The 26585-nt window shown below is 40.9% G+C and overlaps 3 protein-coding genes across 3 annotated transcripts; 2 read left to right on the top strand and 1 right to left on the bottom strand.

Annotated features, from left to right (window-relative positions):
* The first annotated feature begins 1991 nt into the window (after nt 1–1991).
* On the top strand, nt 1992–2621 carry LOC104427259 (protein DMP7). Its single transcript, XM_010040377.2, has one exon. It carries the CDS (start codon nt 1992–1994, stop codon nt 2619–2621), a length of 630 nt encoding a protein of 209 aa, XP_010038679.2.
* A 1705-nt stretch (nt 2622–4326) lies between these two features.
* Nucleotides 4327–18113, top strand: LOC104424949 (homeobox-DDT domain protein RLT2). Its single transcript, XM_010037498.3, has 18 exons — nt 4327–5048; nt 5170–5631; nt 7350–7432; nt 7820–8233; nt 8350–8439; nt 8530–8694; nt 8787–9009; nt 9631–9731; nt 10726–10812; nt 10925–11077; nt 11605–11760; nt 13231–13446; nt 13531–14217; nt 14300–14854; nt 15066–15698; nt 15812–15916; nt 16263–16520; nt 17045–18113. The coding sequence occupies exons 1-18, from the start codon at nt 4829–4831 to the stop codon at nt 17846–17848; spliced, it is 5412 nt and encodes a 1803-aa protein (XP_010035800.2). The 5' UTR covers nt 4327–4828; the 3' UTR covers nt 17849–18113.
* A 792-nt stretch (nt 18114–18905) lies between these two features.
* Nucleotides 18906–20068, bottom strand: LOC120290018 (signaling peptide TAXIMIN 2). Its single transcript, XM_039305672.1, has 2 exons — nt 19689–20068; nt 18906–19368 (listed from the first exon to the last, which is right to left on the bottom strand). Exons 1-2 carry the CDS (start codon nt 19781–19783, stop codon nt 19245–19247), a joined length of 219 nt encoding a protein of 72 aa, XP_039161606.1. The 5' UTR covers nt 19784–20068; the 3' UTR covers nt 18906–19244.
* Nucleotides 20069–26585: the final 6517 nt, after the last annotated feature.

The following is a 26585-nucleotide window of genomic DNA, read 5'->3' as shown; positions in this document are numbered from 1 at the left end:
CCTCTAACATTGACTCTAATTACATTTCACATTAAGAAACGCAAATTCCTCAAAGAAACATATACATATATACCGGCATGAGAATAATTTAAGAGAAACATCACATGTGACTGAAGTTCCAATGAAAATCTGATTAGAGTTAACGCCAAATATACATTCATATATAGTCTTGAAAAATGTTTTTGAACAGTCACTTTTTTTTTTTCTCATGAGTATATTATTATTGTAAAGTTAAAATTTTAATCTTTTTTGTGTACGCGTTTTCATCCTAACAAAATAACCTTTAAGGGCGCACATGATAATTATTATGTTTCTTTCTTTTTTTTTATTTTCCTATTTTTTGTAACAAGTTTGGAACAGAAATTTGTTTAACAACGTAATTTAATTTTTCTATTTTTGAGTAAATTTTTATTTCAAAATAGGTTTAGAACAAAAATCAAAATTTAAAATTTTTATTTTTATTTTTTATTTTTGGAATAAAAGTGAGGAATAAAAAACTATTGTCATTGTTCATTCTTACTACTACCCGCCACTCACTTGTTGCTGGATGTCGAACGGCCATCACCGATCACCAGCCGCCAACCTCCCCGCTTGTTGACCACCACCTACCGTCACTTGAAAGGGAGAAATCTTGTTATTATCAAATGATTTTTTATTAAAAAAATAGAAATTTTGTATAGTTATCAAACACATATTTTACTTAAAAATCATATGGAAAATAAAAAGTCAGAAATTGATTTCTAGATCAAAATAGTTATCACTCCCACCGTAAATAGCATCTCAATACTACCGGAAGCAGCTTTGTGGAAACTGCTGTAACAGTGCTTCGGTTTCCAGAATACCGAGCGCGTGATTTTTGCTGTCTTGAAAAGTCAAAGTGCCCTATTTCAGTTGTAGTAACTTTGGAAAAGCCATACCAAACACCCAATAGATGCTTCTCCAGATGTTATAATCAGATGGCAATTATCCGATGAAAAATCGCTGTCCGAGTTATTGGTCAAAAGTGTTTCCTTTAAAAAAAAAGACTTACGAAATTTTTTTGGGGCATTTAAATTTTAAACGCACTAGGCTCGAGCTAATATGGTGGGCAAGCTGTAAAGTCGATGGGCCTGGAAGATGAGATGTTGCAGGCTCTCATGGGTCCGAAGAACCTGCAAATCGAGATGGCCTTCTCTGCAAAGCACCGTCGCGAAGCCCATCATCGTCCGGGCTTGGAAAAGAGAGACGCGGGACGGCTAGGAAACCTGCCCACGTGCTCCCGTGTCGAAAATGTTCACGATGCATGGCGCGTTCAGAGGAGAAAACGATTCCAGAGAATCTAAAAGATGAGAATTTCCAACTCATTCTGTTCTTGGCTGATCTTGGTACTCGAACAATTTCTACACCAACAAGCTTTTGTCGTATAAGGCAGATGATCAGGCAAGACTTGCAGCAGATCTTGAAGAAATATGGTGGAAGAAGGAGACTTTCAGGTTGTATACGGTGCTCGTTCTTTGCTGCATCTTTATGATGGGTGTAACAGGAACTGATCTGTAACGTTGCACTGGTGATAACGAAGGTTGAAACGGGACTAAAGTTTCGCCAACAGAAAGTAACGAAAGACAGCTTGCAATGCCTCATTAATGGCTAAGAAAAAACAGCAGTTGAGCTCCTCAAAAACCGGACAGCTTCTGGATATAAGGCGAGAAGAGATGCAACTACACAGAAGCCTCCTAGAAACGAACAGTTTCTCGAAGCTTTTGCTCAAAGAGAGTATTCGGTTTCGATCAAACTTCTCGCGCTCTGTATTTGACGCCACCCAACTGAGAAACCCTTTGACAAGTAACGGCAAAAAACAACAAATCCTTCGCGTTCTGATTTATATATCGTTGTCCAAACTCCACTCGTAGTTTCCTCCATTGCAGTCACCGAGATCCTTGAAATTCGAAGCTCTTGATATTTTGGCTGGTGGTGGTAGAGAGCATTTCATCAGTATTGTGATATTCCTGAACATGGAGGCTCCGGCGCAAGAACAAGGTCAATCCCTACTTCGGATAACCGGTCCGTCGCAAGATCAAGAACCCAGAAGGCAACCGAAGACGCCAGCGCAAAAGGCGGTGCGGAAGACCTTCAAGCTAACCGCGCACTTGGCGAACCTCCTCCCCACGGGGACGGTCCTTGCATTCCAAGTCGTGTCCCCGGTCTTGACCCACCAGGGCAAATGCCCCACCTCTTTAAACCACACCCTAACCCTAGCCCTCCTCGCCCTCTGTGCCGCCTCCTGCTTCTTCCTCTCCTTCACCGACAGCATCCGGGACGAGCGTGGCAAGGTCCGGCACGGGATCGCGACATTCAAGGGCCTGTTAGTCCTCGACGCGTCGGTGCGGCTCTCGCCCGAGGAGGCAGACAGGTACAGGATAAGGCTCCTGGACTTGTTGCATGGGGTCATGTCGGTGCTGGTCTTCGCGGCGATTGCGCTGTTCGACCCCAACGTGGTCAGGTGCTTCTATCCCTCGCCGTCGGAGGAGGCCCGACGGCTCCTCATGGCGGTGCCGATCGGGGTAGGGGTGGCGTGTAGCTTGGTTTTCCTCGCGTTCCCGACCAAGCGGCATGGCATCGGATTCCCTCTCACTCGATGTTGATCATATATTGGAGGTCTTGTGAGTTCTTCAGGTTTTTCAGAATTTTGCTCACGGAGATCAACAAGGTGGGTGACCTACTTACACGCAATTCAAGAATTGAAAATTCTTTGCTAGTTAAGACATGTCCTTTTGCTCTTTCGTAAAGATTGGTTTGATCTTGCGAAGTGGAATTATAATTTTCCATGATACATGGCTATGATTTAATCTAGTATACACACTCCAATCTTGTAATGTGTATTTCAACTTACACGATCAAATAGAGATGGATGAAAGGAGCTCACTTTTTTTACTGGGCCACGGCCCAAAACCAAAGGCCCACTGGCATGGCCCGCCATTCCTTCACAAATATTCAGACAAGGTAAGTATTGATAATTGTAGGTCTAGGAACCCAATTTTTCTCTTTAACCTCTCCCTGTCTCTCCACATATATATACACACACACACAAAGCATGAAGATCATTCTCGAAAAGGACGATATCCTGGGGTCTCTTTCCTTGTGATTGAGAGATTTTGGCCTCGATACTAATGAGTTCCTTCATCTAGAAAAAAATTACGCATCAGTCTTTAAACTCATTCGACCTTTCTCTCAAATGTTCATGATGTTATCATAAACAAAAGTTTTCCTTTTTTTTTCTTTTAATCTTATCATGAACTTGGACCTCAATTAAGAGAGGTCGAGTCAAGTAAATTTGAATAAAGAACGAGAGCGAAGATGCTGGAGTTTTTCACGTGAAAGATACCTTTCACGATTTTATCGATATTTGTCCCGATTCGCATCACATTGCACTTACGAATTTTTCTATTTTTATATCACGCTTTGGCGTGGTCGAATGTAATTGCGCAAATTAATTTCGTGACGCCATCCTCACCACGCAACGAGAGAGAAAAAGTCCCTGACGCGACATCCACTTTTAATTAACTTCGTAATAATTTCCGAATTAACCTGGAAAAAACCCGGAAACGAAAAGCAAACGAGAATCTCCACTCGCTAGCCCCCCACGCGCGTGAGGCACAATCGTCCCTCTCTCCGTCGGCCACGTCATCATTCGCCGCCGCTTTCGGACAAGCCCCCTCATCGTACCGAAACTCCAGCGGTCGAGAGATCTCCCTCCTTCCTCAAAAAGTCCCCCAAAGAAAAAAAAACAGCACCATCTTAAATTAATCGAAAATGAAAATAAATAAATAAAATATATATATATGTGTGTGTGTGTGTGTGTAAAATCATGCACAGCAGAGGAGAGAGAAATTTAGGGAGAGAGAGAGAGAGAGAGAGAGGGAGACATTTTAGAGAGAGAAACTACAGGAACCCTTCCAACAAAGGAGAAAAGCGATTCGCGAATCAATCCAATCCTTCGCTTCAACTTCACTGATCCAATTTCCCGACTCGATTTTCTAGAAAAACCCAAAAAAGAAATTTTGATTTGTTTTTTCTCGCTTTTCCACACACAAATCCAAAACCCCGTTTTCTCTCTCTCTCTATCTCCTCCGTCTTTTTTTCCTCCGATGGAATTATTAGTATTGTTATTATTGCCCGTGAATTTAATTTCATGCCGACGGCAGCAAGAAAACATGCGCGCGATTAAAGAAACCGCGACCGCCGCTGCCGCCGCCGCCGCGCGCGGTCGCGGTCGCCGGCGCCGTCGCGGCTGCTCTTCTTCTTCTTCTTCTTCTTCTTCGCGTTCATCATGGAGATCGTCCTCTCGTAATTATGGCGAGGGTGGTGCTGGTGTCTTTTATGGCTCCAGTTCTCGGGAATTATTATTATTAATATCATTATGATGGTCGCTGGTGCGATATTCCACAAATCTGACCTCACATCGCAATCGACAAAGAGAGAAAGAGAGAGAGAGAGAGAGAGAGAGGGGAAGAAAAGACTCGAGGAGAAGTTATCAGTATTTTTTGAATTTTTAATTTTCCTTTTCGGTGGAGAGAGAGAGAAGTAGAGAGAGAAGGATAGAGAGAGAAGGAAAGTCTATTGGGTGAATTTATATTCCTCGCTTTTTCGTCAAACCAACAGAAAGTCATTTTTTTTTAAGAGCGGACGGGGGAGTTTTTCCCTGAGAGAGAAGGAAGTTCGCTTCTTGATTTCTAGGGTTTGCGTTCGTCCCCGTGCTCGATTCTGGGTCGGCAATGGAATTCGGTTTCTAGCCCTCCTTGACCACCCCGTTCCGATCCGAGTTTCTCTCTCTTTCTGAGCTCCGAGCAAAATGGAGGAGGAGGAGGTGGCTGCAGCTGCTGCCGGCGCTAGCAGTAGCGGCGGGGGGGCCGCTGCCGGCGGAGGCGGAGGCGGAGGTGCTGGTAGTGGTGGAGATGGAGGTGGTGGTGGTGGGGATGCTGAGAAGAAGAAGACAGCTGAAGGGGAGGGCAAGTCTAAGCGCAAGATGAAGACTGCTTCTCAGTTGGAGATTCTGGAGAAGACTTATGCTGGTGGGAATGCTAATCAGTTTATTTGCACTTCTGTTGCCCTTTTTCTGATTTGTGTTATGTGATTTATTTGCGCGTATCGGTTTTTTTTTTTTTTTTTTCACTGAAATTGGCGTTGATTCAGTGGAGCCGTATCCGTCCGAGGCGATAAGGACTGAGCTGTCGGGGCAATTGGGGCTTTCCGATAGGCAGTTGCAAATGTGGTTCTGTCACCGGCGTTTGAAGGACAGGAAGGGACCGTCCAAACGGCAGCGTAAGGACTCCCCAGCTGCCGCTGCTCCTGAGCCAATGTCGGTTGGTGGGGAAGCGGCGAATGAGCTTCCCTATGGTGCTGTTGCTGGATCAAGTTCGTTTGCGCCAGCTGTGGATCCTTGGCGAGCTGCCCCACGAGTCGGGACGGCTGTTGCACGAATCAGCGGTGATTATCCGGTGATCAAGCGGCATTACGAGCCAGAACCATCAATGGCTGAGCGCCATGCAATTGCATTTGTGGAAGCGCAGTTGGGCGAGCCTTTGAGGGAGGATGGGCCGATTCTCGGCATGGAGTTTGATCCTTTGCCGCCAGGTGCATTCGGCACACCTATTGGTGAGTTGAGTTCTTTGCCTTATGAGCATGCTCATTTGGATGCAGCTATTTTGTTTAAAATCAGGGAATTACAATTTCTTTTAGTGATTGGTAGTTATGTCTTGTGTATGCATTAATTAGCTATCACAACATTTTGCAAGGCCATTTATCTTTTAGTACTTGAATGTCGCATGGAGCTTAGATCAAATCTGTCTGTTGGGTGATTAGATGTTAATGTTTTGCAAATTCAATTAGGCGAGTAGGAGTGAAGTTCAGATCGAACTAATGTAGCTCCACAATGAAGACAGACAAGAGTAGCCAGATAAATGATTGGTGTTTTGGACATGGGAAATAGCAAACTGGAGTACTTCAGTGAGCAGAGAACTTCATCTGTATTGGAACGAGTTCATCCAGAGTATTTCATAGATGGTCGGATTAAGACTTGAGATAAAAGGTCAGAGTAGTATCTAACTGGGGGCCATATCAGGCAAAAGAATTTATGCAACTCTTAGTCGAAAAGAACTTCTCTTTGAAACATCATATAGAAATTATGGCATTGCGAAGTACAATCTGGAATTAGTGAAGATGTAAGGAAGATATAGGAGAGCAAATTATTGTGCATTGGACAGTCCTTGGACCAAGGCCTCTGGCCTTGACCTTGACAATAGGGAAAAAAACTGTTGAAGGGTAAATGGGATGTGTCGCCATCTGCAGATGTTCTCCTACTTTGTGATTTGGAGGAAATTTGGAGTGAGCTACTTGAATTTTATCCTGGTTGTGCAATAAATAATTGACTGCTAAGATCATAGGGCTATTGATTTGGACTGAGACATTTTGGAGTTTACAGGTTTAACTTTGGAGTCCAAAGGCAAAGATTTGACTGACGTCTCTTTAGCTTTGGAGACGTTTCTAAGAATAGGACAGAGTGAACCTGATTGTTGTTATACTGGTTGCCATTTGTGAGATTGTTGTGAAAAAAAGGCTACGCCTTGTAAACACTAAATCACTGCTGTCAGATTTGCACTTTTTCCTTTTTATTTGAGGAGATAAATGCAGAAATATGAATTATTGATCCTTAGTCTCATACAAACAATCCAAGGAAAATTCTCAGTTGTATGCATTTTCTTTTCTTGAGAGTCTTTTGTGATAATGTTATGCCTATCGGAAACATACTCCGTTTAGAATATCTTTATATTGTCCCTAACAATTCAAAACTAACACTAAGTTACAGGAGAACCAGGAACAAAGAGAACCTTGTTTTCTGATCTGTTGTTACTCGAAGTAAAGATCGGCAACTTATGAAAGAGTTTCTCCCTTTCACATAGAATAGAACTGGCTGCTTTTTCTACAATCCCTTATGCCACTGCAATAAGAGGTTTTAGGAGTCCCTTTAGCTGAATATGGGCTAATCTGTATTATGTTGCTGTTTTTGAGAGACTAGAAAGGACTTTTTATAGTTTGCTTTTATGTGGCTGTTAGCCTGTTAGGGCGTCCAGTGATAACAAGATACTAGCTTTCAGGTGGCTGAATGAGTTCTGTCATAATTTACTGCTTAATGTGTCTAGAATTCTTTTACTTTGGGGCCAAGGATTTCGATGGTTGAGTCCTTTGAAAGATTTGAAAGTAATAAGTTGATGTATTTCTTGTCCGACCCATTTTAATCAAGTTTCTTGCGAAAGGTTGTAATGACCCATGAAGCTGCTTTATAACCTCCGGTAACAATTTTGTTTACTCTGCAGGAGGAGCAGTGATGGGGCAACATAAACAAACTGGAAGATCTTTTGAGGCCAAATATGAGCGCTCTGATGCCAAATCAATTAAGGTCAGTAGGTGTCTGCATGTAGAATGGTGCAACTATGTATATTCAGGACATTTGAATAGATAAGCATACGGGGAGTGGAAAAGAATACTAGTTTTAGATCATTCATGAAGAAGAAACTATATTTAGAGTATAGTATTTGAGTTGCTTTTTGGTTCTATCCTCAGATGATCTGAATTTTCTCCCAGCAGAGTTGGATAATTTAGCGTAGTTTATTGGGATTGGTTAGCTGAAACGAGCCACTCATCCCCCTATTCACAAAAAAGAAAAGGAACACCCAACCTCCCTCCCCGCACGCGAGCACCTCGCACAGGCACAACAAAAAATGGTGGGGGGGAGGGTAAAAGATTTGACTAAACTGACATGAATATTCATATTTTCTGTTCTTAGGGTGTTGTGCGTCCAGTCCATGAATACCAGTTTCTTCCGGAGAAACCAACTGTTAGAGCTGAGACATATGAAAGAGTTGTTCCACCATACCATGGTGGTTCAGATGGTAGTAACCCACGGATTTCGGCTGGACCTCCGTTCTTGCATGCGAATGAGCCAATGCCCTCTGGATATGGTCTTCAAAATCGGATGCCCACTTTGAGTCTCTTGACTCCACCAGGCAAGCAGGGGCATCTCTTGACATCAACTCCAGGAGAGTATGATTTAGATCCATCAAAAACCTCGTCTACAAACTTGGAGATTGAAAATAGGCTTGGTGCTCACTCTGCTTCAGCATTGGACAATCCGATTGTATCATCAGACAGACGGGTCATTCACAATGAGGAACTTTTACGAGCTGAGAGAAAGAGGAAGGTAATCTCATGGTTCTCCAGTATTATGAAGTGTGTATAGGTAGATATCTTGTCAACAAAATTATTATCTTGAAGAATGTTTCGGTAAGTGTTGTCTCCAAACTATTACTTGTACAGAGTGAAGAGGCTAGAATACAACGGGAGGTTGAAGCTCATGAGAAAAGGATTAGAAAAGAACTAAAAAAGCAAGATATTTTGAGACGAAAGGTACAGGGTGCTGATTTTCAATGAAATTTATTTGTTTTAATGGATATGTTTATATGTTGTCATTTAATACTATTGCATGTCAATACCTAGAGAGAGGAGCAAGTAAGAAAAGAAATGGAGAGGCTTGACCGTGAAAGGCGGAAGGAAGAAGAAAGATTACTGCGGGAGAAGCAGAGAGAGGTAGAGAGGTACCAGCGTGAGCAAAGGCGTGAATTGGAGAGGAGGGAGAAGTTCTTGCAGAAAGAGTCTAGAAGAGTAAGCTTGAGGAACTGTGGTTTTTCCTTTCTTCTCAATCTGTCTGTAAACATTAAGTTGTTTCAACTAGTAAATTGCTGGTGCGTTTGTAGGCTGAGAAACAGAGGAGAAAAGAGCAAGCTCGCAGAGAAAAGGAAGCTGCCAGACTTAAAGCTGCTAATGAGAGAGCAATTGCTCGCAGAATGGCAAAAGAATCAGTGGAACTCATTGAGGATGAACAATTGGAGCTAATGGAGTTTGCAGCCTCAAGCAAGGAGTTACCTTCAATTATGTCTCTGGATTTCGAAACTTTGCAAAATCTTGAGTTATATAGAGGTAGGTTGTGCAATCTCTGGTTGGACATGAGGTTCTTTGTGATTGCAGCAGCAGATTATTCTGAAGCTATTTATTGTCCTCATCAATGCATGCAAATTGATCTCTTGCTTTACTTTGGCTTCTTGACTTGAATGCAAGTAGCCAATGTCTTTAATAGGAATTTATGTTTTCTCCTTTTCTTTTCACAAGACCTTGTAGATGATAAACCAGCATGCTAACTTTGGCAGGATTTGATCTACTTAGAAATCCATGCTAGCTATGTGCCAGTAAACTTCCGCAGTTGATTTTTACTGTGTATGATGGCAGTCTTCTTACTGTCCTATTGTTGGAACATAAGGAAAACTTTGCATGAACACAATTTTTGAAGCCGTGGAATTTGAAGCTCTGAAGCAATGTTATAATGAGTTGAAGAAGAAAACCTAGGTCAACTGTTGATTAGTTAGGCTGACATGTTTGGCTCCAAATTTCCAACTTTTGGGTTGTTTTTTTTTTTTTTTAATTGATTAGTTTTTACTGAAAATTTTGCATTTGTTTTATAGCCATCCCTAGCTTAATTGAACCAACTCATGAGATACAATTTAGTAATGCTGTCTATGAAGAAGATATTATCTATTATTCCAGATTCTATGACTGCATTTCCATCCATATCTGTGCAAATGAAAAGGCCGTTTGCAATTCAACCTTGGTCACATTCAGAGGAGAATATTGGGAATCTTCTCATGGTAAGCTTGAGCTTTGCTTCTTCTTTTATTTTAGTTTTATTATTGCTTTTCACATGTCCTTTTATCTTCCCTCGCTCCTTTATCCTTTTACTTTGGGAAAAAATGCCAAAAGAACTCATGATTTTTATCCTAGTTAATATGTTACCTCTTACTTTAATTTACATTTAACGCATATACTTATTAATGATATACTGTAATCATTGCTTTATTTACTATATCATCAAATATCAGGACAAATTCATTTAAATTTAATGCTGTCCCGTTAGATGTCAGATATGTAGGTTCTGGTTGATGTGAGACTATTTGTTGTACCTTTTTAAGGTAGAGGGACGAAGTAAATTCTAGTTCAATGATTAGGGTTGTTTTTCTTTTACTGTCCAATGTTATTGAGGAGAGCAGAACTTAGGTAGATCACTTCTTAAGACAGCAAACTATGCCTAGGCCTTTCCAAGAAATAGTTGGTTAAGATAATGCCAGTTTTGGAGTTTCATCACAGAAATGATACACGCGAATTCGAGTTGTCCAAGTGTAAGATCTGTTATCCTGAGTATCATTCTATTTTGCCATGCTTGATCCCCGTATAATTAGCATCAGACTATGAGGCCTCGTGGGCATCTTACATTAGCATGTTAGCTTCCTTTAGACCATGTTCTCTCACATTCCTTCAAAGACCTTAGGTGTCCCTGTGAGTTTGTAGTTGAAAGTTCTAGCATATAACAATTCTGTTTATTATACATTGCTACTGGACAATTTTTCTCTTCATATGATGAAGTATGATATTTCTAATAATGTAGGATTTGTTCGAAATAACGTTTTCCTATTGTAGATTGCGATATTGTAGAAGTGATTGATTTGATAATTATTGTGTCCGTATGCCTTGCTTTCCCAGTGAAAAAAATGTCGGTTTGTGCATGAACCTTTAGAATTTGAAATATTTCACTGCCTATGTAAATCTTTTCCTGAAAATATCTTGGATTTTGTTTCTTGACTTTAGGCTTGGAGGTTCGTGATAACTTTTGCAGATGTTCTTGGTCTGTGGCCGTTCACGCTTGATGAGTTTGTTCAAGCTTTCCATGACTACGTACGTTCTGTTTTCTAACATGCATTCCATTCCTTAAGGAGTTATTATCTCTAGGCTGGGAGTGCATGAGCCTTCTTGGTTTCACGCTAAGCGTATTTACCTTGTGGCTCAGGATGCAAGGTTGTTGGGTGAGATACATGTTTCTCTGTTACGAACAATCATTAAAGATATTGAAGATGTTGCAAGGACACCTTCCACTAATGTGGGAGCGAATCTAAATAGTGTTGCTAATCCAGGCGGTGGCCATCCGCACATAGTTGAAGGGGTGAGCTACTTCTTGTTAGTTCCTACAGTTGTTTGGATTATTATTAGATTCACTGTGTGTAAAGAATCCTTTACACATTCACTAGTAGATGGATGACATGTGTGCTTAAAGATAGTTATGTAAACAAGTTTATCCACTCAAGTTGAGAGTGTGAATTGTTTCTTACTCTGGTGGAGGTCTTAATAAAAATCCTAATTATTTTATCAAGGACATTGTCGTGGAAATTTTTTTGTGCAGAGGAGGAGGGTTGTAGATGTGTTCACTTCTGGAAGTTTAATAATTAGTTGCCAGTGATTTTTCTGATAGAGTATCATGGTATCAGTTGGCCTTTCTTGTGTCTCTGGCATTTACCTTTATTCATTTCAAATATAAGAATCGTGGGAACATCCTTAAGCTGCTGTCAGTAAAAATAGGAACTTTCGATCCTTTTACTAATGACACTGCTTCTCAAGCTGGTCGTACATGAGCAGTTATCTTTTTCTGCTTTGCTTGTCATTCATAACCTAAGATTAAGGCATTCCTTGTAGGCATATTCTTGGGGTTTTGATATTCGGACGTGGCAGCGGCAATTGAATCCGCTTACATGGCCTGAAATACTGCGGCAGTTCGTCCTTTCTGCAGGATTTGGGCCCCAACTGAAGAAAAAGAATGTTGAAGCAGCATATATTCATGAAGATCACGAGGTGACTTCATATCCATCAAGAAAGCTACTTGTTTCTTGGATTGTCATTTCATGTTGCTGTTTGCATTTCAGAAAGAGTACAGAAGTTTCAATACTTTGAGAGAGATGCTGTTTCCTTGCATTGGTTTGTTGGTAATGATGGTATTTCCTTCTTGTGTTATATGGCTAGAGTTCGTTCTGTATCTTGTAGTAGGACTCGGAAGGCATGTTAGCCACCCTAGATCTCACAAAAGAGTAGTTTGAAAATGACTGGGACAACTTCCACTTTTATCTAGAGATTGAAGCTAGTATCTAGTTGTAGGACTAGAACAAGTTGCCGTGGATAAGGATAACCATGAGAACACTAATTGGAAAAGTTCTTGTGGTTTTTTCCTTTTTGCATTTAATTTTTAGATCTTAAGAATTGTACTGCAATGATGAGATTCTTTGTGTGCATTTGTTTCTTCTGCTTGTCTGATGGTCATTTCATTTGCATATTAGTTGTTTTGCAGCCATTTTAAGCCTTATGTTCACACGTATTGTTAAAAACCTCAATATCAGGAAATCTCTTACACATAAGCAAGGATAGTCATTCATTTCTCAATACGCCGAAACTGAAAAGTGCTGTGTGGAGTTGCCTGAGATTTGTGGCTTCTTTACCTTTTTCTGGGTATCTTGAAGTTACAAATGTAGTTGAATTTTTATCTGGTATGTGACTGCACTGGGTGTTGTTTCTTTGAAACAAAATTCATTGCCGCCTCCTGAAGCCATATGCTTCAGGAGAACTGACCATATAATCGACTCCTCATGAAGCGGTGCTTCAGGAGTCCTGTGGTCACTCCATCTCCAGGATGCTTCGTTAGTACTTCAAAGAACAATTCCCACCACGTTAGCAGAAGAATGGAGAGAATTCATTCATTGTAATTGTCAACAGAAAGCGAGTCAGGTGTTTATTGCTGTATAAAATTCATGGTTTGAAGAATTAATCTAAGAAATCTCTAGTTGTAGTTGACTGGACCAAAGATCATCAATCTTATGAGTTTAGTAACTGTTTTGCTGTTTGGATCATTGCATCCCAATGTTGTGGCTTCTGAGTTCCAATTTAAGATTTTAGGTATATTAAGTTGTGGCTGGGGTTGCTCTTCATACTTTCAGGTGATGCTAGTTTGAGACAAACTTATCGAACATCCTTTCCATGTTATCTTTCACGTTGGTTGTATATATTTTAACTGATGCATTGGATTAAGGGTTTTTAAGCCCTTCTAATGGTCTTTTGTGTTTTTCTCCCAATGACAATAAAGTATTTTCACTTTTTGAAACTATGAATTTTATTAAATTAACTTCATATATGGAATTAAATAAAAGGCGTTTCTTAAGCTAAGAGTCAAAGGAAAGGGCTAAAGTTTGCAGCCCTCAACATCCTGAGTTACTTTACTTTGCTGTAGTGAAAAGTACACTTTTCACTCAAATGAAGTTGTTTCCTCCGATGCAGGGGCAGGGTAATGATGGTCAAGATATAATTTCTATTTTGCGAAATGGTGCAGCTGCTGAAAATGCCTTTGCCAAAATGCAACAAAGGGGATTTTCTAATTTACGCAGATCGAGGCATCGTTTGACCCCTGGAACAGTCAAATTTGCAGCTTTTCATGTTCTCTCTCTGGAGGGAGATGATGGCCTATCAATACTTGAAGTCGCCGATAGGATTCAGGTGAGAGGATTTGTTGACTGAAAAATGTTTGATCATGTTGTCCTTAAAGTATTAAATATCCTTTTTTATGGTTTCTCTTGAAAGAAATGTGGACTACGAGATCTTACTACTAGCAAGACTCCAGAAGCATCGGTAGCTGCTGCTTTGTCAAGGGATACAAAGCTTTTCGAGAGAACTGCTCCATCTACTTACTGTGTCCGACCTGCTTATAGAAAGGATCCAGTTGATGCTGAGGCTATACTTTCTGCTGCTAGGGAAAGGATTAGAGAATTTAAAACTGAGCTTGTTGATGAAGAGGAAGCTGACGATGCTGAAAGAGATGAAGACTCTGAAAGCGAAAGCACCGAAGACCCTGAGGTGGATGATTTAAATGCTGAATTAAATGCTCAGGTGGAGGTCTCCCAAAGAGATGTTGATCTACTCGGTGTGAAAACTCTTTCGGGTGATGGAAAGGATGATGCTGATGAAATAGACATCTCACAGAATGGCATGGAGAGAGCGAATGGAGATTCATCATTGATGTGTCCTGAAGACTTGATCAAGGATGAAGATGCCAGTGTTCCTGTTGATAGAGGTGATGGTGGCATTCAAGATGAAGTAACTGATAATCAGCAAGACACCGATATTGATGAAAGCAATCCGGGAGAGCCATGGGTGCAAGGACTTATGGAAGGAGAGTACTCAGATCTTAGCGTTGAAGAGCGCCTCAATGCTCTTGTCGCTATTATTGGTGTTGCAATTGAAGGGAATTCAATACGTAGTGTTCTTGAGGTAAACTAATCTCATTTCACTGAGCATCGGGAAATAATTATTGTACTCCTGTTTGTGGTCTGAAATTTGAGTGACTTTCTAGGAACGCCTGGAAGCAGCAACTGCTTTGAAGAAACAGATGTGGGCAGAGGCACAACTCGATAAACGCCGAACAAAAGAAGACTACCTGATGAAGATTCACCATCCACTCCAAATGGCAAGCAAAACTGAAGCTAACGTTCCAAACATATCATCAGCTGAGGGCAAGCTAAGCCCTTTGCTTGCTGTTGATGGTGGTAACAATGAGATGCCAGTGGATCCTGCTATTCAGCGAGAATCAATGATGGTTCAGCAGAATCCCAGTCCCTTAATAACTTCTGAAGGAAACGTGCACGTGCAAGATATTCCTGGCGGTTCAGAAAATTTTTCACTGCAGCAAGTAGGATATGCGGCTGAAATGTCCCGCTCACAGTTAAAATCTTATATTGGTTACAAGGCAGAAGAGTTGTATGTATATCGGTCATTGCCTCTTGGTCAGGATCGAAGGCGCAACAGATACTGGCAGTTTGTCACATCCAATTCAAGAAATGATCCTGGCTGTGGTAGGATCTTCGTTGAGTTGCATGATGGGCGATGGAGGCTAATTGATTCTGAAGAGGTGCTGATCCATCTTAAGTGCCCACTGTATGATTGAGTTGTTTGCCTGCATTAGCGGTTATATGTGTGTGATTTGTTATCTATCAATTGTTTCATGCGTCTCTCTGGTAAATTAGTATTTATTTTGATATTTAGATGTTGCAGCCTAACATTGTTCTTTTCCCTTGATATAACTTCCCCACAGTTCTAATCAATCTGTGCAATGCATGCAGGGTTTCAATTCTTTGTTAGCATCTTTAGATGTACGTGGGGTTAGAGAATCATATCTTCACTTCATGTTGCAAAGGATAGAGTCATCATTTAAAGAATCTGTTAGAAGAAATGCAATCTGCACTGGTGGCAAGAGAACAAGTGAAGAGAAAGTCAAGAGAGAGGCTCTTGAAGTGCCACATGGCTCTGATGCTTCCATAGGCATTGACAGCCCTAGCAGTTCTGTATGTGGAGTGGATCCTGAGACATCAGAGACCTCCACATCGTTTGAAATTGAGCTCGGAAGAAATCGACATGAGAAAGATGGTGCTCTAAAGAGATATCAGGAGTTTGAGAATTGGATATGGAAGGAATGCCTAAGTCCTTCGGTGCTATATGCCATTAAATATGGGAAGGAAAGATGTGTGCCACTTCTTAATGCTTGTGATCGATGTCATGAGATAAATTCTATGGACTATGATAACTGCCCTTCATGTTGTTGGACCTCAACAACCTTGAAAAATGACTTATATCTCTCTGAGTCTGCAGCACCTTCTGAACACAAATTGCATATGCTGCCTGACCCTACTAAGCATGGTTCGGTGTCTTCCCCTGTGAAAACAAGACTGCTTAAAGTGTTATTGGCTTTGGTGGAGGCAAGTTTATCCTATGCTTTTAATATCTCAAGCCCTTTTCACTGTGATGTTTTTGAATTGTGCTTCCCTGAAGATTCTTGCAGCTTATGGTTTTCTTAATGATGACTTGTCAGGCTTTTGTTCCTCCAGAAGCTCTTGAGTCCGTTTGGACTGACGATTATCGCAAGTCTTGGGGTATGAAGCTGCGAACTTCATCATCAACTTCAGACCTCCTTCAGGTTCGTCTTAACTTGTGTCGTTATGCTGTTGCTATATTGGACTTCTAGCGCCGTTATCCCTTTTCCTGAGAAACAGGGAAATGCCTTTCCCTTTGACTCTATGTGCCTGGAAACTTTTTTTTTTCCTTCCCTGGATCTTAAAAGAATGGAGTATGGCTATGCACTCCATTGGTGCTTTTGCATCGTCTTCTTATTGCTTGCTGTCTTATTTCATCCTTTAATTGTCTGATGGCTAGTATATGACAAGACTTTTTCTCCCTAATGGTATTCCTTGCAAAGTATCCTCTCTTCTCTAAACTTGTTTCTTTTTTTCTTTTTTTTTCCTTCCCTCTTTATTTGTTTTCAGGCTTTGACATTGTTGGAGAGTGCCATTAGGAGGGATTATTTGGCCCCTAATTTTGAGACCACTAATGAATTGTTGAGCATCTCTTCCGGATTTGCTTCTGATATTTCTGTGAGTCTTGAAGCTTTGATTGTACTCCCATGGATACCCCAAACGACAGCTGCAGTTGCATTAAGGCTCATGGAATTTGATTCAGCCATCTCTTATTCGCTCCATCAAAAGGCGGAGTCTGCAGTAGATGAAGGATCTGGGGACTTTGTGGTGAGTTGCATTGTCAATGTAATGAACTCTGATATTGTTTATGAGGTTGCATAATGATGAAGGAAGGTACATAGCGGTGGATTGTTGTATGCTGCCAACTTTCCTATAGCCAGTCAATTACCTTAGTAAATTAGTGATGATAACCATAGATGGGGATGTGATTTCGGTGGCTTTATCACAAATACTTCATTTTACTATTGTTCAACCATTTACTGCAGGACCTCACAGGTTATTACTTCTGTATTTGATCTCAGTAAGCTGGTCCGAGTTTAACTGGAGTTGTAGGACTATGATTTGAAAATTTGAAAAAACCTCTTTTTCCCTTGCTTGGCTGTGATAATATCACATACAATTCAGTTTATCTTGGCGTATTAATTTATCTCAATATCAATTCACAATATAAGCAACCTATGAACATGGCCTAAGAATTTATGCATGAACTTTGTGGCATAAGCCGAATTTTTGTCCTTTAAATCCTTGCTGATTGTTTATGCAAGTAATGGGTCTGCTCTTCCTTTTCCCAGAAGTTTCCATCAAGATACATGGGCACGAGGAGTTGGCACAACCATGATAGTGCAGCAACTCCTTTTCGAGGTGGGCCTGTAGATGAAAACTGGGCTGACCCTGGGCCGGCACTTGCCAGGTCTGGTCGACGACGGGGCCGGGGAACTGGAAGGGGCCTTAGTCGCACAGGCGGCCGGAGATCCCAGAGAAGGATACCTGGTGGTCCTAGGTTTGACTCTGGCAAGAAAGCTAGAGTGGCAAATGGTGAGAGAGGGCGGTCCCGTGGACGAGGTGGACGTAGGCGAGGACGACGCAGCACTAGAAATCGGCAGAGAGCAGTGAAAAAGGAAGTTCCTGTCTTCGATGAAAGGGACGACACAAAAGAACTGATGATGGAGGAATCGCCAGGGGTCTTGATTGAGGATGGATGGAATGGGGATGATGGTAATAATGTGGGGCTGAATTTGGAGGAAGCCGAAAATAGCAGCAGTTCAGAGAGTTCAGAATTTGAGGATGAAGATGGGCAAGCGACTGGGTCGTACAGATATGATCTCGCTGCAGATGATTACTCTGGAGGCCTCAATGGCAAGGCCGATGAATTGTCGGAAGCAAGCGATGATAATATGGATGGCAACGAGGAAGTTGAGGAGGAGGAGGACGACGATGAGGATGAGGGAGACGATGGGGGCGGAGATTTAGATGTTCGAGAATACATTAATGGGGAATTCGATGAGGAGGAGGAGGATACAAGAGCCATTGATGGATTTGAAAATGTGGACCCTGATGAAGGTACAGGATCTACATCTTCGGAGTACAGTGACTGAAGGTCCATGTTGCCGGCAGAAAACGGTGCTCCCATCATATTGTTTCGACCGTAGGTTCTTAGCGCTAAATGTATTTAGAGAGAGAGAGAGAGAGTTGTTGAAATCACTCAATGTCAGGGCAATTCTGTCACACGCAGAAGTATATTCGCGGTGCGGTGTACTTTGATAGAGCAAATACTCTACGTACATTTGGTGATAATGAGGAAAAGAAGCTTGGATATTCACTTCTATTCCGATAGCCTAAAGAAGAATTACTTCCATTTCACTTGCATTCGTATTTTGGCTCCTCTCTCTCACTTGGGTTTTTCCTGCTTGGCGCTTGATGATGTGCCCGGCGACATGCTGTGGTTACTGTGATCTGTGACGAGCATGGATGAGTCGAGTCGGGGTACCGAACCATTCATTTTGGAGCGGTTGTCGAATGCGCAGCGTGGTTATTCTGTTACATGGTCGACAACCAAGGCCTCTTCATTCCTGATTCTTATGGTCTCCAAATGCTTCTGCAGTTCAACTAGTGTCGTTTCTCTTTTGGCGAGACTTAATTACGTTACCGTGCGATCAGACTCACAGGCCGTGATCGATCGAGTTGGAAGCGACCTTTGAGGAAAAGATGGTGGAAAGAGAGAACGTCGCGCTCCTTTCTCACACGGAGAGAGAAGCAGCGACGACTAAATCCAATTGATTTTTTGACTTCATTACATTACCAACCCTTTTTCTTGGGCGATCTAGAAGGCGAAATCTCTCACATCAGCCCGCTGCATTCATGATTTTTTGGTTCTAGAGTGCTCCCTACAGAACATATACCCAAAGGCTACAAGAAAGAGGAGCCCGCCTTATCATCTAAACCCGCATTTTGTTGCTCAGTGTTCCACCGACATCCAATCGATGATAGCTAATTAGGATGTTTTTTGCTAATCACGAGAGAGAGCTTCACATTAACAAATCGAATCGACAAATGCTCCAAACAAGAGAGATTTCGTCGTACGTGAACTAATCGCATTTTGTTGGTCCGTGTTATACCGACATCTAATCATCGATTCGATAGCTAATCGTGATCTTTTTTGCTAATCAAGAGAGAAAGCTTCGTATTAACAAATCGAATTGACAAATGCTCCAAACAAGAGAGATTTCGTGGTATGCGAACTAATCGCTCGGTCGACTCGTTCCACAATTTGCTAAGGCAGGCAGGCAGGCACTAAAATACTTTGCGTTCATACATATTCGGAACTCCAATTCATCATCCCGAAACTGCTGTTCACCACCTCAATGAATGTGGGGAAACATCTAAAACATCAAAATACTGGAAGAAGAAGAAGAAGAAGAAGAAATGAATAAACAATTTAAAACAAAGAGAAGAAGAAGAAGAATATGAACACAGAGAGATCGGAATGAATGATCAGCAAGGAATCTGGTCGGTGAACCAACTGAGCACTTTGACCGGGAGCATCACCAGATCCACCGCCAGGTTCGCCAGCCAGGCGAAACAGATGCAGCACGGGCACAGGCAACTCAATATCGACCTGCAAATTCCAAAAAAAAAAAAATCCATTAGAAAAAAAAACAAAGGAATCAATGAAGAAGGAATCCATCCAAGGCGACGCAAAACTGTCGAACTCGGAAGCGATTTGCGAAAGGAGAAAAGAGATTGCAAAAGATCAAAGCTTGATCGCCATCGTCGCCGCGCAAACGAAAGACTTTACGCAAAAGATTCGACAATGCCGATGAATTTTCGCACGCCGCGCAAACAAAAGACTTTACGCAAAAGATTCGACAATGCCGATGGACTTTCGCGCCCCGCGCACCGAACGGAGCCGCGATCGCCGAGGGGGAAGGGACTCACCCGATGAGCCAGACGACGGCTCCGACGAGGGACAGGACCAGAGCGACCAGCGCGAAGGGAAGGCCCAGCAGGAACCCTAGCGGCCTGCACTCCATCGCCGAACCTTGCTTTCTCCGACCTGCGCGTGATTTCTCCCGGAAAAAGAGCTCTCGCGGCGCGGAGAAATGGACGGGGAAAATCGGCGGACGCAGGCTGGCTGGTTTTGGAACTTGCGGAACCGGCAACGCGGAAATACGAACTGCCCCCGTGAAATGACGGGAAGAGCCCTCGGGCGGTTGGCGGCTCTCGCACAGGAGGCCAGGGGTAGTCTGGTCAAAAAAGGATCTTTCGGAAGGTTCGACCCGGTTTCCGTTAGAGCCGCGGAACCGGCCTCGCCCTGCGCGGGCGCTCTCGTTTTAATTAAGTTGCCCGTTCGGTTCGGTGATCGTGAGATTTCATGGCAATCGAGGAGTGGGACCCCTATAATCTCGCTGAGGACGTGGCATTCCTTTCAAAATAATTATGATGATGATGATGATGATGATTTGGTTTTGTGATTTGAATTTCCGATTCTGGAGAATGGGCTTAAAATAGCGTCGGTTTGGCTAATTGTGGTCTACCGATTTGAGATTTGTTTTTTCTTTTGTGACAAAAATTAATTTGAAGTGGATAGAGCACGAATATACTGGTTTGGATTAAATGCGATGAGAATTTTTTTTTTTGATGATCTAGGAAAACCGTAAGCCGATAGTCAGCCTGGGGCCTACCACCCTCGTGAAGCATGTAAGTCTACTTGCAACGTGTTAGGGATTCGAACTTCTCTCTTTCGTGAAGAGGAGAAAACCCGAAGGCAGCAACGCTACTCAGTGCGATGGTATGCGACGCGATACTTCAAGAGGTTTTTACGACAAAAATAAGTTTTAGGTACCACCCACCTGGGTGGCGTTGCTAGCTTTGGGCCCTCTCCCCCTCGTGAAGGGGAGGGATTTGAATCTCCAATGCGTCGCGGGGGTGACTTAATCCGCCATTTGCGTGAGTGTGGTGGGCCAGGCTGCCCCCGCGCTTCTTCCCGCCGGCTGTCGACTTTCGAGGTTTCCTGGGTTACCAATTGAAGTTTTTTTATGGTATTAATTCAAATAAAAATACATGGTCATTGTGTATTTTTTTTCGAAATTAATATTGGATGAATGACGTGATTTTTATTTTTTGGGGATAATGACAAATTATTTTTGAATTTTTAATTTCGGAGAATGGGCTTCAAAGGAAAATGCACGATTTACTGATGAGCGTCGCATGTCCGTGTGGGGGCTTAACACCGGCCGTGCCCCCAGACTAGCCAAGTTCATGTGGGTGTGCTCGCCTGACTTACGATCCCAGCAGTGGTGTGCATGTGCTGGCGTCTTGGCTCTGTGCCATTGTAATGCCTACTAATGTGTAATCTATTTTGAATAAGCTAAAATTGAATAAAATAAAATAAAAAGGCTGCTACCACCAAAATTACGTCCGTGTCATATTTACTTTAAATTAATTTTTAGGTCAAGAAAAATTCTAAAAATTGATATACTTGTGCAACATTTACCGCAAATTGTATACCTATGTCCCATTTACCCCAAGTTGTGGTAATTTTCGAAATTCTTTAGGGATAAATGTGACACGGATGTATCTATTTGAAATTTTTCATGACATTAATTTGACATAAATGTGACATAAGTGCACAAGTTTAGATGTTAATGCCGTAAATGTGGCACAAGTGCACGAGTTTAGATGAAGTGCAGCATGGTACTTTGAGACTTCTTGTGACACAAAAGGTAGTTTGGGGTAAATGTGGTATGAGCGTACAAATTTAGAGTTTTGATAGTATTAACCCGATAAAAATTAATCGGTTATCGTGTTTTTTTTTTTCGAAATTAATATTGAACCAATGGCACGATTTTTATTTTTTTGATTGTAATCCGCTGGGACAAATTGGGCTTAGCCTTCGACTAATGATGCCCCTCTTGGTGTTATAATTCCACTTATTCAATCTCGAATGGGTCATCTAACTTTAACTTCGCCTTCAACCTACCGGATTAGCGGTGGCCAAGGTCGTCGTTGCTAAGTGTTGAGCTTCTCAACCTGCCATGGAATATGATGAATGAAAAGCATATATGGGTTGACTCTCCCATGTTTAATCCAAGCTTCTCAATTCTCCAATATTATCCTCTCTTTTTTCCCCACTGGCTTGAGCATCGAGGGTCAACACGCCACTTGATTTCCAGACAATAACATTTCGGCTTACAATCACTAGAAAAGGGAGAATAAAAGCTAGAAAAAGAATTTGAAACACAAGATTTTATCATGATTCATCCTTAAAATAGGGCTACGTCCATCCAGTAGATATTTCCACTATAATTAGCACTCCCTAACTCTCTATCACATCCCTTAATTGCAAGAGAAAGAGATTATATATATATATCTAATAATTATTCATGAGCCCAATCCTAAATTATTAATAAAATATGGGCTCAAATTATTTAAGTTTCTAGGTGGCTCGAGGGTGCTGCCCTTGCAACCTCTGTTGGGGCTCTCCCTAGACCCCATTTGCTCATTGGGGAGCGAGATTCTCGTGCCTTCTTGTCGATAGGAAATATAAATCACATCTCAACCCAGACGTGCTAATCGGTATAACCACGCATGCTTAGGTCGGATCCTCACCCTCGGCCCTAATCGTGCTAGGGACTAACATGGTTGCATTAAGGCATGGAATACATGACCTCTTTCCTCATGTGGTATTTCACTTCTTTGTATGGAGCAAGTGTGAGGAAAAGGGGAGCTGAAGAGAGGTGCCAAATCGATGGTGGAATATTCCCCGCATGGATACTGTAGGGAAGGTTAAAACGGTGCATGATTGTGGTCAACTCCTCCACAAAACAGCTCTGAAAAAAAACAAGAACATAAGACTGGTAGATTTCTAGGCCTACTACTGTCAATAGGTTGTTGCCTCGTTGGTCCACGATTGTTTTGTCTTCTCAGCTTTTTTCTTCTTTTTTTTTTTTTTTTTTGGCGCAGGTCTTCTCAGCTTTTTGAGTAGATAATTTCTTCTTTCTGACCGACAAGTAGTGGACCATCTCAACCTGTACATTCACACATCTTGTTGAGATCGGAACTACGTTAGAAAGGGGCGATGAGATTCAAGTTATGCAAAACATGACATTTAGCAGACGAATAAAAAATTCGAGGGTTCGCCATACCAAGCCTCACGCTTCAGATTTTTTTTATTCTATTTACACCCTTTAGAAAGAAAGGGTGAAAAATGGCGAACCATCATACCATTTCTCTCTTGTGATTGGCCTATTTGATGTCTGATTGGGTAGCCACATTTGGGATTGAGCTCATCTCTCATGACCGAGACGATTTGTTTGCTTAAGCAGTTGAAGTAGACGGAGCCCGAATTGGGCGTTTTGGGCCTCATTCTATTGTTATATTTTGGCAATCCCGATACTATCACCACCTTCCCTTTGTACGAAAGTTCGCTTTGACAATGGCACTTACTCCAAGTCGGTGCCACCCTCTACTTGTCCCAAGGCCCTTATGGCAAAATTCCTATAAACACATAAATGTCTACAATCAACTTAGAGTTTTTCTTTCATTCACTCATGATGGATGAAAAACCTAAGATAGGATTCATTTTACACATTAACTTTGAAGAACTGCTAAAATCTCACAGAGCGAATTTAGTATGATTGTAACCTGTCAAGGTAGCTTAAAAATCAACTTTAGATTTACACCTTTTGCTTTTAACGTATAGAATTTGACTTTTACTTAATAATAAACACCTAAGACATGTCAAAAAGTATATAAAGTAGATATTTAAAATCAAAGTCATATGGAAATTTCTCAAAAATTTGAAGCGGCAAAACGATCATAAATAAAAATACTTTTCAGAATCAAAGCAAACGTATTTTCTGCAAGGGTGAGATTGGAAAAAAAAAAAAAAAAAGGAAAAAGAGAAAAAGAGAGGACAATCATGATTGACAAATTGCAAACAAGTTTTTTTGGAATACTTTTTTTTTTTTATATATAATGCTTGGAACACATAAACATTTTGATTCCACAATTATGCATGACACTTATCTAGAAAGAAAATTATCCAATCAGTCGTAAACATATTGTATCAATATCAATTTGACTCTAATTTTTTTTTATAATTTTTTCAAATTCAGTCTTAAACCTTTGCATAAAATTTTATATAATTTCTAAGTCAATTTTCATCATAAAATTATGGGTTAATACCCTGAAAAACCTCAAATTGATACACTTGTGACAAATTTACTCCAAACTATTTTTTTGACCACCAAAAATCCCAAACTGGTATATTTTTGACAAATTTACCCCAAACTAATATACTTGTGACAAATTTACCCTCTATTAGTTTTCGTTAAATTTTATTGTCAATTTATTAAATTAAATGACACGTGATAATTTACTAGTATACAAATTTGGGATTTTATAATTCGTTTGTCAAAGTTTACAATTTTTATAATTTTTTTGTGGTATTAATCCAATTTAGCAAATGGTACATTTTTCACAAATTTATCAGTTTAGGGTTTTTTGCGGTCGAATAAATTAGTTTGGGGGTAAATTTGTCACAAATATATCAATTTAGGATTTTTTTTTTTTTATGGTCAGTCGGAGTAAATTTGTCGCAAAACTGGGTTTGGGGTTTTCATAATCAAAAAAATAATTTGGGATAAATTTATCACAAATGTATCAGTTTGGGATTTTTCAGGATATTAACCCTAAAATTATTAGCATGGCAGTTCATTCATTGTCGTCCATTCTGACCGTGTGAATTAAGCTTCATAAATGTGGTGTACCAAATAAAAAGTCACTTTCTAGATGTCTAGTCAGATCACAGTTTTTAGTCACTTGGGTTTGAATCACCAAATGAAATTATTGTCATTTTGGGGGACCCATCTGATTGCCTAAAAGATTTTGAGGGAGTCCTTGTCACGGCTGGACCACCCCCTAAATAAAAGATGTGTGTCCTTTTCCTATCTCCACTTAATTTTCTTTTCCTTTCCTGAAAAATAATGGGTTTCAATCGCACGTTCGTGTTTCCGTTTTTATGTTGCCTTTCTGATTATGTATGGCTGAAATTTAAAGCCCACTTTCCCAATGGAGACAGTCTCTTCACTTGAAAAATATTTTTTAAGTTGAAGAACTTCTCTTGAGTCTTCCGTCTGCATTCATGCTAGCTAAATTTGCGCATACATGTTATTCAATAGAGGGAGACTATATGTGTATAAGATTCATCGCTTCTGTAAATAAGTAGTATAATATATTTTAACATTATTTTCCTCATTAAAATACACGTTTTTGAATTTTTGGCAAACATTTGCAAGTTGCATATACTTTTTACGGAATACTCCTGGGATGAAAGACACCGGCAAACGAATGGTATTAAATAAGTAATGTTAAAGTTCTACTATCACGGATTTTGAATATATGGATTAATACAAAAAAGCTCATTTAATTTCCACAAGATAAATAGAAAAAAGAAAGAAAGAGATAATTGTCTAAAAAGTCATAATTCTATTATATGAAGGCCAATTTAGTTTTAAATATTTTATTGTGATCAATTTAACCCTAAACCTTTAGATGATTTATGAATTTAGTTTTCCGGCCAATTTTCAACAATTTACAGCCAAAATTGATTGGAATGACTATCTTAGCAAATAATCAACATGTTTAGAACTAAGTTAGCCACATTGCAAAGTTTAGGAATGAAACAATTCACATACATTAAGTTTAGGAACTTTTGAACAATTTTCCTTAAAAAGGGAAAATAGCAATTCCCAAATATCACTATCAATGCCTCCGACCTCTCTTTATGGAATGAGACAATGAGATTTTGAAACGTGTAACTAGCTTTTGTAATTTGAGAAAAGAATGAGCTAGAAATCTTTAAGTTGAATTCAAATTTCCGTGCAAAGCATGATAATCATTAATGCATAAGCCGAAACTATCGACTTTTCGCCTAATAATTTTTCGTTGGCCATGACTTTTGATGATAACTAAACCACTCGTTGCACTTCATATAGTCCTTGTGAATATCCAGTACACGTTTGCAGATAAGGAATTGTCTCCAATAGATAATAGATGATTGTGTTATTGCATCTCAACCATCTCCTCATTTAAATGTGTTAAATTTGAAAATTATCGATGTAGACGTTAGCTATCCTATGCGATATGATCGGTACTGACGTGAAATTTTTTTTATAATTTTTGTTTTATTTTTCGTTACCTTTTCTTTTTCCTAGTGGCCGACCGCCGGCCACAGGCCACGACTTGTGATGGGTGGCCTCACACCATCCAGTGTTCTGCGGTATTCAAGAATTAACAAAAACCATGTCCCTGCAAGTGCTCCGGCTGTACATAATGCTAGGGAGACGGCTCACCTGGCCAAATGTGGCGAGACCCGACGAGCCTCACCTTGGCTTGGGCAAAGGTGGCCCTTGCTAGCCATGGCCTGTGGTTGGTGATTGGCTTCTAGAAGAAAGAGAGGGAAAGAGAGAAAAGGAAAAAAAAAATGTCCATGTTGCGTTGATTGACCATCGTCGGCCTAGCCTAGGTGATAGTTAGCCTCGCCATGGTGAGGATGGCCATCATAGGCAATCGTCCTCACGCAAACCAAGGCAGCCCCATCGAGCCTTGCCCTCATTAGATTTGGCAAAGGGAGGCCCTCGTAGGCCATGGCCAATGGTCAGCAGCCAGTAATCAGCACGGACAGGAAGAGAAGGGAAAGAGAAAAGGAGAAAAAATAATTACAAAAAATTATTTAAAAACATTATCAACGTTCACGTCGTGTCACGTGAGATCGATGACGTTTACAATTAAATCCGAAAAGATATGACTAACGTGTCTAAGCACGATGAA

The sequence above is a fragment of the Eucalyptus grandis genome, chromosome 11 (genome assembly GCF_016545825.1).
Source record: "Eucalyptus grandis isolate ANBG69807.140 chromosome 11, ASM1654582v1, whole genome shotgun sequence".
Lineage (NCBI taxonomy): Eukaryota > Viridiplantae > Streptophyta > Magnoliopsida > Myrtales > Myrtaceae > Eucalyptus > Eucalyptus grandis.
The sequence above is the reverse complement of the archived record's forward strand: the minus strand, read 5'-3'. Positions and strand labels throughout refer to the sequence as shown.

Bases quoted from the DNA above. Each gene is read 5' to 3' on its own strand.
- LOC104427259 (XM_010040377.2), top strand. From the start codon at position 1,992: ATGGAGGCTCCGGCGCAAGAACAAGGTCAATCCCTACTTCGGATAACC.
- LOC104424949 (XM_010037498.3), top strand. From the start codon at position 4,829: ATGGAGGAGGAGGAGGTGGCTGCAGCTGCTGCCGGCGCTAGCAGTAGC. The intron at 7,433-7,819 runs GTCAGTAGGTGT...TTCTGTTCTTAG, and splicing joins CTGATGCCAAATCAATTAAG to GGTGTTGTGCGTCCAGTCCA. The intron at 9,732-10,725 runs GTAAGCTTGAGC...TCTTGACTTTAG, and splicing joins ATATTGGGAATCTTCTCATG to GCTTGGAGGTTCGTGATAAC.
- LOC120290018 (XM_039305672.1), bottom strand. From the start codon at position 19,783: ATGGAGTGCAGGCCGCTAGGGTTCCTGCTGGGCCTTCCCTTCGCGCTG. The intron at 19,369-19,688 runs GTGAGTCCCTTC...TGGAATTTGCAG, and splicing joins GCCGTCGTCTGGCTCATCGG to GTCGATATTGAGTTGCCTGT.